General features: G+C 40.1%; 1 protein-coding gene across 4 annotated transcripts in view; it reads left to right on the plus strand.

Annotated features, from left to right (window-relative positions):
* The window catches only part of ntrk3b (neurotrophic tyrosine kinase, receptor, type 3b), a 164,517-nt gene that overhangs the window by 136,021 nt on the left and 12,897 nt on the right, over positions 1–15,599 (plus strand). For 3 of the 4 annotated variants that reach the window (XM_061068463.1, XM_061068462.1, XM_061068464.1), the window contains 3 exons: positions 6,056–6,186; positions 12,106–12,278; positions 14,179–14,422. In XM_061068463.1, coding sequence (XP_060924446.1) covers positions 6,056–6,186; positions 12,106–12,278; positions 14,179–14,422 — 548 coding nt within the window. Of the gene's footprint in view, positions 1–6,055; positions 6,187–12,069; positions 12,279–14,178; positions 14,423–15,599 lie in introns of all 4 variants that reach the window. The other variant, XM_061068461.1, reaches the window with a different exon arrangement.

A 15,599-nucleotide genomic window follows, 5' to 3' on the forward strand; every position in this document is an offset into this window, starting at 1 on the left:
TTTTTAAATACATTTTCTTTTAACTTTTCTTTTCCCTATGTTAGATAGTCCTAGATATGTACTAAAATATATCAGTGGAGAGAATTATAAACTAATTAGTTTATAAGTGAGCCTGAACATTATTTTAATATTTTTACCATGAATACATGTATCTTATTAACCTGTGCACTTGGAAAATCAGTATGTTTCTCTTGTGTTTGCAACATTAATCAGGAAATGTGTGATTAGTCATCAGTCCTAAACATTCATAGATGCTTGAGTTTAATAGGTTTTAATTAAAAGTTGTAGCGGTAGTAGTGCAGTGGTAATATTTTATAAGTACTAACCTAATGTTGCAGTGAAAAAAGTTTATGGCTGAAATTGAGTAACTTCATGTCCAAAGGTTCTAAACATTGAGCGTCTTATTGTTGAAGTATCAACCCTGCAAGACATGTTTTCGATGTCCAGGAGACACATCAATCGAACCACCACACACACTCAGGGAATCTGCAAGGAAAAAACACACATACACAACACACACAAACATAAATCTGAGAGGAACACAACGTCAGACACACATAAACACCCATGTACTCACACTAGGGAAAGTTGGCAGGTAGCTGTGATGAAATGCACACACACACACACACACACACACACACACACACACACACACACACACACACAAAAATAAAAACACACAAAAACACACACACACACACATAGGTACAGAACAAAGCCCTCAAAAACATCTGTGCTCTACCAGAAGCCTGACCTGACTAGCTGAATAAATCTTGGTGTAGCGTTGTGTCTCGGCCTCCAGGGACAATGCTCCATGCTGGCGTGGAGTCCTCAGGTGAGCGAGGACAAATGAAAGATGCTGAGCTGCAGGATAGAGATTTAATCTCCGGGCTTTTCAGCACACCAATCTGGGTAAATAGGCTGCAGGATGTGGCCCGAGTCCAACCTGCAGAGGAAACTGAAGGTTAATGTAACTTTACCTTGTCACAATCGACAGGAATGATCCATAATAGCTGCTGTGCTCCCATAAGTGGGGAAAACGAGGGGATCTGTGGTTATTCAGCAGCTAAATGAAACAAATCAGAATGAATTATTTAAATCCAGGAAAAGAGGAAGAAAGAACAACTGGAAAGAATGTAAAGTTAAACAGGTCTCCAATGTCTTGGCTTTAGATAGGGGGACACTTATGCAAACATTATTTACCTACATTCTATATGCTGAAATATGTTTAGTCAACTACTAGGTTTAAGATTTGCAATACATGGTAGAAATGTTAATACATCATTGATTTATAGTTCAAAACCTATGAAATTGTAAAACTGACATTTTGGCCTGAAAACACAATGAGAGTACAATTAATTTCAAGGATCAGATGCTTGTGGATTTTGCAGGTTTGCTGATTTGCAGGTCAAAAGCTTTAAACGTTTTTTTTATATATTTCAATTGCACTTCACTGACTGCATTTCAACATGTATTTATACAGGGACTCTCTTGTCATAGTTCTGGGCAAAGAGTCAAATTCTTTTGCAGCGGTGCAGGTGTTAAAGTTAGATGCCACCACCATTATTTATGTCCACCTTCAAGTGAGATTTATTTATATATACACCTCTATATGCAATGATGGATAGCTTCATATTTATATCGTCATCCGTCTTGGTCTATCTGTACAACAGTATGCCACTGTGTGGTGCTTTTCTATTGTTCTAGGTAATGTACTGTATTTCCATGTGGCTCTATGTATCAGCCTGTTTATGCACGAGTCTCGTTTTTGAAATAAAGTCTCTAAATGGGTTTGAAAATTTGCCGATCGTGGTGACAAAGCTGCTAGGCTGACAGTGATGTTCGTCTTACAGGAAGAGCAGTGTCACTTGTGATGAAAAGTCTACATCCCTTGTTGAACACGAGGGAGTTCTGACTGGCTCATCACTTATTCTCCTCTGTGGCATTTAATTCGTATTTTTCTTGACACTCCTTGACACCTAGAGTCAAGGCAGAGTTTGAATCCTTTCTGACGGAAATATAACCTCCAAAAAACTAAATCGTGGCCCATAACTGCTGATGCCTTAAAAAGACCAGTCTCAGAGTAAAAGTTCAGAAAGAGTTTATGTAGCATCTGATGAAGGTGGACTATGGAGAGGCCAAGGCAAACCTGACAGGCAGAGGAGTGAATTGTTGAAATAGTGAAGTAGCAGTGCTTCTTTTTGGTTAATTTACATAAAGATGGAGGTGGCAAAATGTTGATAAAAGATGATACAATAATATGCTATTTCTTAATTTGCATATGTGAAATAAATCATCTGTGGCGCTTCACCTCACATTACTGAAAAGTAAAAAAAATAGTAATTTTTAAGGAAGAAGTCAGAAAAATAAATCTATTGTGCTCCAGCGTGATGTGGTTAAACCAGTATGTAAGCTTCTACCTGCTGACAGATGACAACCTTCACAATTTTACATTTTTGGCATTTCACCAGCGAGCTCATCCAGAGAAGCTTAATGACGGGTGCAGCCAAAGAATAAGCCTCAGTAGCTGGATCATCAGCGTGACAGGCAACTGCCAGTAAGGCCAACGCTGATCCTTGAATGATCGTAAACGATGGGGGGGGGGGGTACAGGGACAAGAATCAAAGTAAGGGATAAAGAAAAATGTTATTCACATTTATTGTCAGCAGGTTATAGAAGTTAGGTAAAGGAAACTCCTCAGACTTGATGGGTAAAAAATGCTGTCTCTTTTTTTTGCTGAGAAACTGTAGAAGACATTGAACTCAAGAATGTCATTCGAAACATATTTTGAATTAAAACGTATGTGAAGCGACTTAAAGATGTTTTTCTCTAGTCTCGAAATGCCAACATTTTTAGCGGATGAGGAGTTGACAGTAATGATGTAAACGTGTCCCTGTTGGGAATTTCACCCTGCAAACCAGCTGCCAGTTTCTACAGACACTTATATTCTGATCTACTTTAAAACTGGGACAATTCTTTATCTTCAGCACTGACTTCAGAAACGGCGAGGAGAAATGCCATCTGGCGGAAACACCATTGAAATTGGTGGTTTGTGGATTGTAGTGAAAGAAAAAAAAAAAGAAAAGAATAATTGCCTGAACCAATTTCCCCCAATTCCCCCAACTGTACAAAAGTGGGGTCAAAATATCTTATAAACTGGTGCTGCCATCTTGGGCTGTTATGTAAAACGTAGGTACACATGATCATGGCATCTCACCTCATTTTTATAGATTCACATAAATTATTAAAGCCAAACTTAGAGAAATTAGCCCTTGAACAAACTTCAGTGTGAAAAGAATTACCAAAACAGACAGAAATGTCAGAAAAAAAATATCATGGAAAGATTGTCCATGAATCAGGTAACATTTCAGAGGATCTACTTTTTGGATAAGGCAAATAAAAAACTACAGCCGAGAAAGAGCAACTCCTTTAAAAAATGCATAACAATAGCGGGTGGCAAGGGAGAAACAGGAAGCAGTTCAAATAAATTAACTCTTGACTTGGAGGAGGAGGAAATTGTGCAGTAGCTTTTGATATCTCTGCATGTTGGAGCAGTGTCTATACAGCTGTAGTGAGAACAATTATCCGCTTATTTAGCCTTTCCAAAACCACAAGAGCTTAAGTATGAATTTATCAGGGTTGTATCTGCCCTGGCTTCAGGTGAAGCACATCTGGTTAACAAGCTTACTACCTACTCTGTGAGGTTACAGGTTTCATTAGTGAAGACACCTGTCAGAGTGAAGGCTAACATTAGCAGCCCTGAAGTATTATTAGAATTAGTTTGTACTCCAACAACCAAAGCCAAACTCGTTATTCTACATCGCATTGGTTTGGTTCTAAAACACAATTGTTAGCCTTCATTCTGAAGTATTTTCATTTTGTATAGGCAAAAGTGAGGCATATGGAGAGAAATTACAAACAATGAAGTGTAATGTTATTGTTACATATCTTCCGACTACACCTTGGCTAAGAAGATGGTCGAAATCAGGTTGCACTTATATATTGCACTTTGTAGTTTGCCTTTTTTGAAGCTAATGTACCTATATGCCATTGCTGTTTTAGGTTTATACCCTCACGGTTAGATGCACTTATTGTAAGGCGCTTTGGATAAAAGCATCGGCTTAATGATATGTAATGTGTTGTGTCAACACAGTTATGTCAGAATAATTTACACTTTTCCTCATCATGCTCACAATTATCACTTGCTTTAGCTCTTCACTGCGATAGAGGAACAATCTTTTTCTTTATTTCAATGTATTTCACATTGATCATTCACTGCTGAGTGTTTTCCTGGGACATGCAGATTCAATTTCAGTTGTTTAGCACGGTTTGTGTTGCCATCATGTAATGTATAGGATGCCTTTCAGGGGTCTTTATTCTTAAACAAATCATCTGGAGACATTAAGAAATGTCCAGAGACACTATTTACATTCAACACATGACTCTAACACTACAGCTTAATTAGCTATATAGCTGCAGTTGATCAAATCTTCAGGGGCTGGTTGACATTTCAGACAAAAACCTTTTCAGTCCCCTAATGGAATGCTAAACATAAAGAAAGGTTTACAGTGGCAACAGTAACTAAGTGACACAGTTCAGCGAATGTTCATAATTAAATTGCAGATATGTCAGTTAACTGTTTCATCTGCAGAAAGAGATCATTGGATGTTGGGAGAAGCTGAAGCAAGACAACCCGTGTCTAAGTTTCAGGCTGTGGTTGCTGATGACCTTCTATTGACAACAAATGCAACAGCCTGTTCTGTCTGCAGCTCACACGCCGGACATGGAAATACACATTGCAGCAGTTTTTTTTACTTTAAACCACTGATATATCATGTTAGGGGTACAAATACCTCAAATTTAATCCCAGAAAAGTGTAAAATAGTGCACACATTTAGAAACAGTACAGTTTTCATAGTAAACCTACAAGGTGCCTTGTGTAATTCAGAGTCAGTTCAGAGGAGCTGCTCTGTTCAGAAGTCAACAGCTCCTACACCTCCTCGGCTCTTTCATCCTGAACCTGATCTGTGTCGAACGTAAAAACCTTACCTCCGACACAGATCAGGCTCGACACTCCCTTGTCTCACTAATTCTCTTTTTTCCTGGATCTTTGTCTTTCTCTGTCTGTGTCTCCGTCTGTCTTTTATCTTCTGTCTCTTGCTGTCACGAGTGTGGTCAGCTTGGGAGACTTGAAGTCTAGTTTTTCTTATCAATAAAAGAATAAGCTTTAGTTCTGTGGTCACAAGCAAGGCTAGCAACCACAAGATGGGCGAACGATGATCCAATTTCTACACTATGTAAATTATCTTGTCAGAGTGAGTTCATAAGAAAAAATGTGAAAACAAAGTAGAATAAGACATGTATATGGAGCGACAGAGGATTGTTTTTCTCACCCTGCCCAGCTGGTTGTTTTATTGTCCTCACTGAGACCTTTCACAAATAGAGGTTTTACAATTCAGTTCTCATTAGAAAATGTGCCCCTTTGTTGTTTCAATGCCAACAGTAACACCAAGGAATCCAGATAAGAGATTTGTAGCTCAGCAGGTTCAGTGTTATCTTGCATTTCATTTGCACTTCAGAGATTTGAAACCGCATGAACCCAACTGTTTCCAGTATTCTCTCTGAAGCAGCTTTAAAGTCAGATAAAACACTTTTTTTACACTTCGACAACATCACATGTTTTGTAACTGCTTTTTAAGCACTTCCCAGCTGCCGTATCTCACTTACTGTATACTGAGAGAGTTATTCAAACGGTCAAAGAGCATTTCCATGGATAAACAAGATTTTAGATGTTTTGTGCATGATTTTTTACACTCTCACTTGTTTTTTACCATGACATGTCTGGTGTTGCATCTTATTTAGCAATATTGGACATAGCTGCATCCAATCTTCCCCTGCTTCAAATTTACTCACTTCTTTTTCTCTATTTATGTTTTGGGAATGTCTGCAAAAATAACACAGGATCCTGTTTCATTTAATATGCAATTATGTTAAAATCAGGAAAAGGTTTTTAAAATGACTGTGTTTCTCTTTCTCTGCCCTGCTTTTTTTTTAGTAGTCCAGCATATAAAGCGGAGAGACATAATCCTGAAGAGGGAGTTGGGTGAGGGAGCGTTCGGTAAAGTCTTCCTGGCGGAGTGTTACAACCTGAGCCCCACCAAGGACAAGATGCTGGTGGCTGTCAAGGTACGTCTTTACTGTGTGTCTTTGTGTGTCTGTGTGTGTGTGTGTGTGTGTGTGTGTGTGTGTGTGTGTGTGTGTGTTGAAAAATAAACAGTTGGGGAATTGTGCTTATTTGCTTTCATGCTCTGGTATCAGTTGACTGATACCACTCTCACATCTGTGCACTTAGTATGAAGGTGCAGGCGGCAGACAGTTAGCTGAGTTTAGCATAGGAACTCTCACAAGGCCCCACAGTGGGTATCATCCTAAATGTCCTCATCCCTATGACAGTCAATAAGGATCTCTTGCCCTGATCTAATGCATCTGTAAAGACCCTGTTAACCCCACTCTCACAGCAAAAAGCAGCAAGGCAATCTTTTGACTAGGAACACAATGCTAACACGGAAAGGGACTCGGTTTGGTTAACGCAAGATGTTGAATTTTATAAATGTTCTTCTGAGATTCTGCTCCATGCTGACATGACTGAAACACATCATTAATACAGATTTATCAGCTGCACATTCATGCTGTCAATCTCCTGCTCTACCACATCACAAAAAAGTGCTTTTGGTTTCGCATCTTGTGGCTGTTGAGGACATTGAAGTTCACCGAAGATGACTTCTGCTTTGTGACGTGGATTTTTATCATGCTGAAAGTATCCATTAGAAGATGATCCACCGTGGCCATAAAGAGATGCACATGGTCAGCAACAGATTGGCTTTGGCAATCAAATGATCCCTGGTTGGTGTAAAGGGGCCCACAATTTTTGCCAAGAAAACCTTCCTCACACCACCACCACCAGACTGAACCGTTGACACTAGGCAGGTTGGGTCCATGGAGTCATGCTGTTGACACCAAATTCTGACCTGACCATCTGCGTGTCTCAGTAGAAATAGAGATTCATTAGACCAGGCCACACGTTTTCAACTGTCCAGTGCTGGTGAGTGTGTGCCCACTGCCACCTCAGATCTCTGTTCTTGGCTGGCAGGAGTGGAACCCCACACGGTATTCTGCTGTTGTAGTCCATCTGCCTCAGGTTTCAATGTGTTTTTTCCTTCTGAGATCACATTCATCTACATTGTCTGATGTCCCCTGGCCTGTATTGGCATGATGTTATTAACTGCACGTGATCATTGCTGTGTATGAGAACACCTTGAGAGAGCCTATATGAATCCTTTCTTGTCAAACTGGCTGAATAGGTTACTTTGTTCAAATGCCTTCACCTGTTTAGGTGTCCACCCTCCATATAAATGGTTCCTATATGCATGTGTAAGAGGTTCATGTTTTCTCACATTTTCTCACACTGCTTTATTTATTCTGCTTCCAAATTCAAATAGCTTTGAATGCATAGAAATGCCTGGGTTTGGGATAGAGTCAGAGGTCAGATATCAATGCTATTGATAGGGGCTTCCAAGCTTTTTCAGGTTCTATTTAATAATGTTTATTATTAATTGCCTTTACTGTTTACATTAACTGACAACCCAATGTGCCAGCTGAGGCTCAGAAACATAATGTCATGTTGAAGATTGCAGTGCAGTAAATTTTGCACTGCTCCCCAAAAGTGATACTGAGTAATCTTGATCGTCCCGGGGTGACTTGGTCCAGTATAAGTATAGGTCATAAACCCCACCTTCTTCATTTTAGTGGATAGGACATGGTTCTAATTAAAAAGTCAGAATATAAGTTGAATACATTTTCCTTGAAGATGGTTTCGCTCATTGTAGGTAGTTCTTATGACATTGATATATTCAAGTGTTAATTTCTCTGGTAATTGTGATTAAAAGTGATGTTTTGATGCAATTAACATAGGGGGAAACATTATGATTGACACCTGATATTGTGATTGATCAAGACTGTGTATTGGAGAGATTTCATTACCATGGCCCCACACCACATTCTCTACTGTATGAGAGGCCCGATGAGGGATAATTCATACTTATGCACACAGCATCATAATGTCACACTTACACCACTATACTCTTACACAAACACTACTATACTCTCTTACACTGCACACTCATACTCAGTTTTATTTATTAACACATTCCCATACACACAACACTGCTCTCTCTGGATATTATAATTGAAAAAGAGTAAAAGTATAGATAAGTGATTAAATAGTATTAAATAGTTCATGTGAACACAATTAACCAAGTGTAAGGAACAAAATGACAGTAAGCGTAAGACAGAATGATATGATATGTGAATGAGAATAGAAGTGTGTGTGAGTGAGTCTGGTTGAAAAGAAAGTAACATTGAATTCTCAGGTCCTGATTGGTTATGTTAGATGAAGCGTGGTTTCACTGACAAGGCCCGCCCTCCAAATCAAGAAACCCATTCGGGAACATGTTGGACCCGGGGCCGCACTGCACCTCCAGGGGAATGTTTTAAACTCTCCTTAAACACTCATTACAACAATGTCAGAAATTCTGGATCCACAGAGACCTCCTGTAATACAAGCACACACAGGGACCTCTTCCAATGCAGCCGAGGAGGAAATGTGATGGTTATTCAGACCAGGTTCATCAGATGCAGAGTTATCATAGAGGGCCAAGGGCACTTCCTCTGGAGCTCGTCTGACAGCCGGGCCACACTGGCTGCGGTTGTGCCACGGGACGGCCGCGGATCGGCTTGTTTTTCATTTCCGATCCATAGCGGCCTGTTAATAAGCTGCAGTTCAGCCGCCCTGCTTCATTAGAGATTCGAGTTTTCGCAGATTTTCCCCACATGCGGTTCACAAAAGAATAGACAGAGAAAATGATCTTTCAGCAGTTTAAATTTGTATCTGTTTAATAAATGTCACAAACATATTTCTCCTTAACACTTCTTGTACACATTTCAAAATAGAAGCATTCCAGCACTTCTGTTGACTTAATCCATTCATTTGTTTTTAGATGCACATCTTCATACTGTATAGTAATGGAATTAATTTGAGTACCTAGTAGGTATACCAGAAACATCACACAGGCTGTTGTTAAAGGCTATTAAAGGTTAACGTAACTTCAGGTGAGGGGCTGTAGGTGCTCTCTTTCTCTCGCTCTCTTTCTCTCTTTCTCCCTTTCTCTCTGTCTCTCTTTTTTTGTCTCTTTCACTCACACTTACACTCACACAAACACACACAACCAAGGGAAAAATGTGCAACAGATAAAAAAAACCTTTTCCATTTCATACCACTCGTCTAGGATAAAAACAAAATAGTGATGTATGACATCATCGTAAAAGTTATATTATTTATGGCAACTTTCACGACAACCCTTTGCTGACAGAGCGTTATGCCCCGGTTCACACTGGTTGGGCCTCTCATACTGCTTTGCAGACTCTGCTCCAAATGACATCAAAACCACAAAAGTTGTCCAACTTTTATACAAATGCTCTTCTGGTTCCACTGCATGCTCAATTGTACATATCAATGTACCAGCTCAAAAACTATCAATCAGCCAAGAAACCAGGATTTACTGTGAAGCAAAGATGATATGAATGAACTAAAGCAATTGCCCGTGTGTGGCATCTCTCAATGTCTTCACAGGGCTCAACAGGAATTTGTGCTTTGCAGTTCCCAGTGTGAATCTGAATAACTGTATGAATGTGAATCAGGGTTATTCTGAGTAAGAGGTTGCAGTCTAAGCAAACCTACCCAGGAAAAACAAAATACTGTCAAAAAGCTACCCTCTCCTTGACAACAGAAAGAGAAATACAGGAGTTTTGTTGATGATGATGATGATGATGTTGTAGTGTCAGGCGATCACTTCCTTTTCTTAGTATTACATAATAAGCCTCCTCCACAGTGAACTCTTGATTTTTTAAAACACAGCGTGTGTGCATCTTCATCTGAACATGTTTGTGCCTGAAATAAAACTAAAGGTCAGCAAAGGGAACAATTCATTGCAGCTCTTTCCCTCAATTTATTGCATTCGTGCACTTGAAGGTATTGTTTTGGAAGGATGCCCAGACAAGAAACATTTCCTTAAGAGTGTGGTTTGATTTGGTAATAGAATTTTATGGCCATTTTACCTACGCTGCTGTACATCTCAACAACCTCCAGCAGTTCACTACAAGCAGAGGACATATGAGTAAATGTATTTCTATCTCAAGGTCTTTCCATCTGTAATAATGTCAGCACCAGTCTTGGAAAGCAGGACTCAAGACCAAGGAGATCAAGAGAAGCAACTTGCTATATTTTCCTGTTGCTGATGAAGTGTCAAGAGTGTTTTTCTCTTCAAGTAGAGGAGGTATTTGATTTTTTTCACTTTCCTTTCTAATACTGCCAGGCTCAGCTGACCTACCATCAAGATTTTATGTTTCATGTGTCCTTGATGTCAAAAGAGTTCAAGGTACCCCGGCTCGATCCTGTAACCGATCAGATCAATAGATTGCGTATTAATTGTTCCTTTAGTGCCTCAGCTGTACAGCTTGAGTGATCCCTGGCCTTGGAACTGTGTACAGATTTATTGGTTGGATACATTTTGTTGAGTAGACTAGTTCAAGCTTTATTGATAAAAATAAGGAAATATAACACAATCTGGTGAATAAATCCCCTTTTGGTTTAAAACAGGTATCATTGTTGTGTTTACCATCAACTCTCAGAAGAACCCACGAATTTTCTATTACCATTATCTCCTCTATTCCTACAGAGTGAGCAAACAAGTGCTCAAACAACGTTGCCTGAATCTAGTGATAAAGTACAGCTGTTTGGGTGTAAAAGAATCATAAGAGCATGATTGATCCTCCACATTTAAAGGAACAAGACTAAAATACTTTTACCAAAGTGAATAAAACATCTGGGATAATCTGGGAAAAACTCAAAATCTGTTTTGTGTCACAGTTTTTTATGCTTGACTGGTCAAAGCATTGTGGGTCCATATAAGTAGAATGGAAATAGACTTATTCAATAAATCATGACGTATTAAGCATGTGACTCACTGAAGCTTCTGCTCCACTGAAGAGACAATAAATGGCAGCACATAAAAACATCAGAGCTGCATGGAGTGACGAAGAGACTGTGACGTGCCTCAAACATAAATGCTTTATTTCCATCACATATCCCACATTGCTCTCCACTGCTTGGCACTCTCTTATAGCTGGTAGAGACTGCTTGGGAGTTCCGGGGTCACCGGATTCGTTCCTATACCAAAGTCAGACAGTGGATGTCGTGCTTGTTAGCCTGGGGGTATTACTGATTCTTACCGCCTGCAGACTTTGGAGAAAGTTTGCTGCTTTAGTTCTGTAAAGTTTCACTGCTGTTAGAGATTGTTAGTGTTAACAATATTTTTGTAATTTAATTATGATAATTTTAATCTCGCCATGTTATTTTTTTTATTTCTAATGCCAATTCATTTACAGAATATCAGTTTGTAGGTGTTTGTTCATTGACAGTTAATCTACACATAGAGAATCAACACTCTGAAATTTCCAAACACTAAACCTGAGTGTAGAATTAATAACTGTTTCACAAAACCCAAACTGCTATGGTCATTGTCAGTCGTGATCCTCTGGGGACCATCAACGTCTGCACAAAAATATATTTTTGTGCAGACGTTGCAGCAATTTTATTGCTGGATGAAGAAAATTCATCCAGCATTTATCAGGATATCAGGTTGGACCGACCGTAGGTCAAATGGCATTTTCATGTCCAGAGCATTTTTACAGACTGAAGACAAGTGGGCATACTGAGTGGATGTTTCAAACTGAAAGAGATCATTCAGATTACAATATGGAGGGTAGCAGGAGAAACTAGAAGAGCACTTAGCATTGTGATGGAAAGTAGAATATATGAGTCAATGCCATGCCGTTTGGGGGCAGGACACAAATGTGTCTCCTGTGGATAATTTGAAGTTTCCTTGTCGGTGATATTGCACTAACGTGGTCCCCAATGTTATAAACTTGTAGCATCAACAGATGAACACCTAGCAATGTCTAAATCTGACTCATTGTTTTCCCCTTCAGACACTGAAAGATCCCAACCTGTCTGCACGGAAGGACTTCCAGAGGGAGGCGGAGCTGCTGACCAACCTGCAGCACGATCACATCGTTAAATTCTACGGAGTGTGCGTAGACGGAGACCCTCTCATCATGGTTTTTGAATACATGAAGCACGGAGACCTCAACAAATTCCTCAGGTTAGTTTTTTACTGACGAATCAGTCGGTTTAACATTAATGTACCAGGCAAGAGCTGGAACTGAGCATTTGCATAGACAAGTTAACTACAGTGAGTGAAAGGTTATTTTACAGTGTAAAAATGTGGGTGCTACCTCAGGGCGTTTTCCGTCAGGGTATTGTTCTTTTAGATGGAATTGTCCACCAGCTTATAAACAGTATGTAAATACAAAATAGAATCAGTAAGAGTCAAAGAAAAGTTAATTTGTTTAGAACAGTTTCTGCTGCTAATACAATATCCAGCTAACTTCACAGATTTCTGAGTTAGCAAACATGAGTGCTTTGGTGCTTTTGTTCTGTAATGTCAGACTGTACCGGGGGAAGTGACCTCTGATAAGCCTCAACAAAAGCAACATGATGCCGGTACAGCGAACGCTTTGGTAAAGGAAATCTTAGCTGGAAAGAATGTCAGTGTGCTCAAGAGCAGTCTGAGATAGAAGTCTGCTATTTCAAGTGCGTTGACAGCAGCTGTGCGTGTGTGTGGTCTTTCCTGTTTTTGAAGTCTGAGCTTTAATTGAAAAGATGACATGTTACGATTGAGTGCGAGTGTGTGTGCGTGTGTAGATTCAAGAGTGCGTGAGGAACTTTCTGTTGGGAAATCACTCTTGAAATGAAAGGCAATGTTGCGAATGATGAAATTCTTTCATGCAGGGTGCAAGACACGGCAGATTTTTGGTCTATGGGTCCTGTTGGTCACGTTTAACAGATGAGATGTGCGGGGAATCAACAGGAGTGAATAGAGAGATCGAATGGGCAGGTCCTGCTCAGCCTTCAGATATACAGAGGGCCGCCTGCCCTACTAAATGTGTGTGAAGTCAAGCAAGAAACATACACTGTAAGAAAAAAAAGTACTAATCCCCCTACAGTGGAGCCAAATTATTACACAGACACAAAAAGCCAAGATCACTGAATTGCATGACAATTGAGAGATGGAAAAAGGAAAGCAGCCTTAAAGAGGGAGCGAGAGAGCTGGAGTCTCCTCTGCTTAGTGCCTGGTCTGTAATCACATTGATGAGAGCGTGATAAGAACAGCAGGAACCTCTCACAGGAAATGAGTTCTTCATTGTTTCCTAAAAATGCTAAGCAGGGAGAGAGCTCTCGACCCACAGTCAACCTGCTCTGGTAAATGTATGACTTGCAGCACTTTGATGAAATTCCTCAGCCTTGGTTAGAATTCCTAACGGGCGAGAACGAGAAATGTTGCTGAAAGCTGCTTTAAATCCACCAAAGATTCTATACACATACGACTTTCTGTAACTGCATACAGTCTTATATAAATAACAGCCCAGGCACCTCTCAGTTAATCATAGGGATTTAAGCTGCTTTACTACTTCTAGGTTATAGTTAATATGTTTATATTCCTAATAGTCACTCTTTATTATGCCAACTATTCTGAAAGGGTAGAGCAAGGTAACAGTGCAGCCAGGTCAAAGGTTTGTCAGCTCTGTAAGAAGATTTGTCTTGTTCATAAAACAGGATGTCAGGTTAGAGTCTGCCATGATGAACAAACACTAGAGTTTCATATGTCCAGTTCTTAAAGCAAGACTGTGAAAAGAAAGAATTAACAACAAAGTTCTTGTTCCTATAGATGAAAATGTGAATTCATGAGTAATCATTTTGATTCAATTTGTATTTCTTCACTTACGTTATTCATGAATGTTTAGACTTTTAACTTGTGTAACAGTTACTCAATGGTATCTTTAATTATACTTACAGAAAAATATGTGATTATACTGTAAGTAATTGTGTCACAGTGTGGTCAGTGGTTGGTGAGAGTTGCATACGCTCGCCTTCAGACAGACACCAGAGAACTCATCATTATCAGTTCATTAGAGCAATCAACATTATTCTTTGTAACCCAGAGCCCACGGCCCAGACGCCATGATCCTGGTAGATGGCCTGCCACTGCAGTCCAACGGGGAGCTGGGCCTTTCCCAGATGCTGCACATTGCCACCCAGATTGCCTCGGGCATGGTTTACCTGGCCTCCCAGCACTTTGTCCACAGAGATTTGGCAACACGCAATTGCCTGGTAGGCAATGGCCTGCTGGTGAAGATTGGAGACTTCGGCATGTCCAGGGACATCTACAGCAGCGACTACTACAGGGTAAGACTTCAGGATCCTTATTTTGCTCCACCAGAATTATAATTCTTCCATTGTCACCTTCCTCCCATATACTATGTTCAAAAGTAAAAACTCACAGTAACAAATCATGCTTTGCTGATGTCCCCCACCATGCTGCTTTCTATATATTTGACTTGAGACTAACCTGTGTAACAGACTCATCACACAGCGTCCTTTCCTCCGGAGCTGCAAACTACAGTGAAAAGACATTTCCAAGAGGTGAAGACTGCTTCTCTGCTCTGTGTCATTTTTCGTTGTTATTTTTGATTTCATCTTTTCCTCCCTAAGGAGACTTAGCAGCTCCCCTTCCCCATGTGCAACCCCCAGATCCCACACCAGCCGTCATATGTTCGCTCAGGGTGGAGAGGTTTAGCAGTGAGGCAGGAGATGAGCCTGCTGAGCTTCCAGACTGATGCTCAGAGGCTTGTTTATATAGTTTTTCTATTCATGTCCCTGCTACTGTTTAACACGATTAGCAACTTTGAAAGTTACGAACCAGGCTGGAACTGCCGGGCTAAAGAATTTAGCATTTTTTGCTGGATAAATAAATGAATATCATAGGGTTATGGCTGCCATAGATCTGGCTCCTTGAAACAGGCTGCTCTTGTGTAATGACTTTAGGTGCGCCTGATTTTGTTTCCAGGCGTGACAGCTGGGCCAGTTCAGACTTTGCTTGGGGCAACGCCTGCAGTTGTGAAGTATTTGCCTGCTGGGGGGACATCTCTGTACGCATGAAATAATTAGTAAGGAAATTTGAGTGAGTTGTCTTTGTTATTTGGTGCTTGTCTCCTCCACGCACACCATCTGTGTGGTCTGTGTACTATTCAAAACTGAAAGTGTATTGTTTAGTCCAGGTTGGGTCTGTGGCCGACTGCGCATCTGTATAATCGAGCCAACTATTGTGGCCCAGAGTGGATATAGAAGTGTCAGTTTGGCACTGAGGTGCGGTGAACAACAGTGGCAACAGAAAATCAGTACTCTGACTTTTTTAAAAATAATTATGTGTAAAGCTCTCTGATCACAGCTGAGCAACTTTGGGTGGAAGCTGTTGAGACCAAAATATTTTAGTTTTATTTTAAAACAGCAAACAGTTGGACAATTACATTCATGAATTCCAACAGTGACTTAATTTGAAATAAGACGCACTCTGAATTAGATT

Source organism: Limanda limanda, chromosome 3 (genome assembly GCF_963576545.1).
Source record: "Limanda limanda chromosome 3, fLimLim1.1, whole genome shotgun sequence".
Classification (NCBI taxonomy): Eukaryota; Metazoa; Chordata; class Actinopteri; order Pleuronectiformes; family Pleuronectidae; genus Limanda; species Limanda limanda.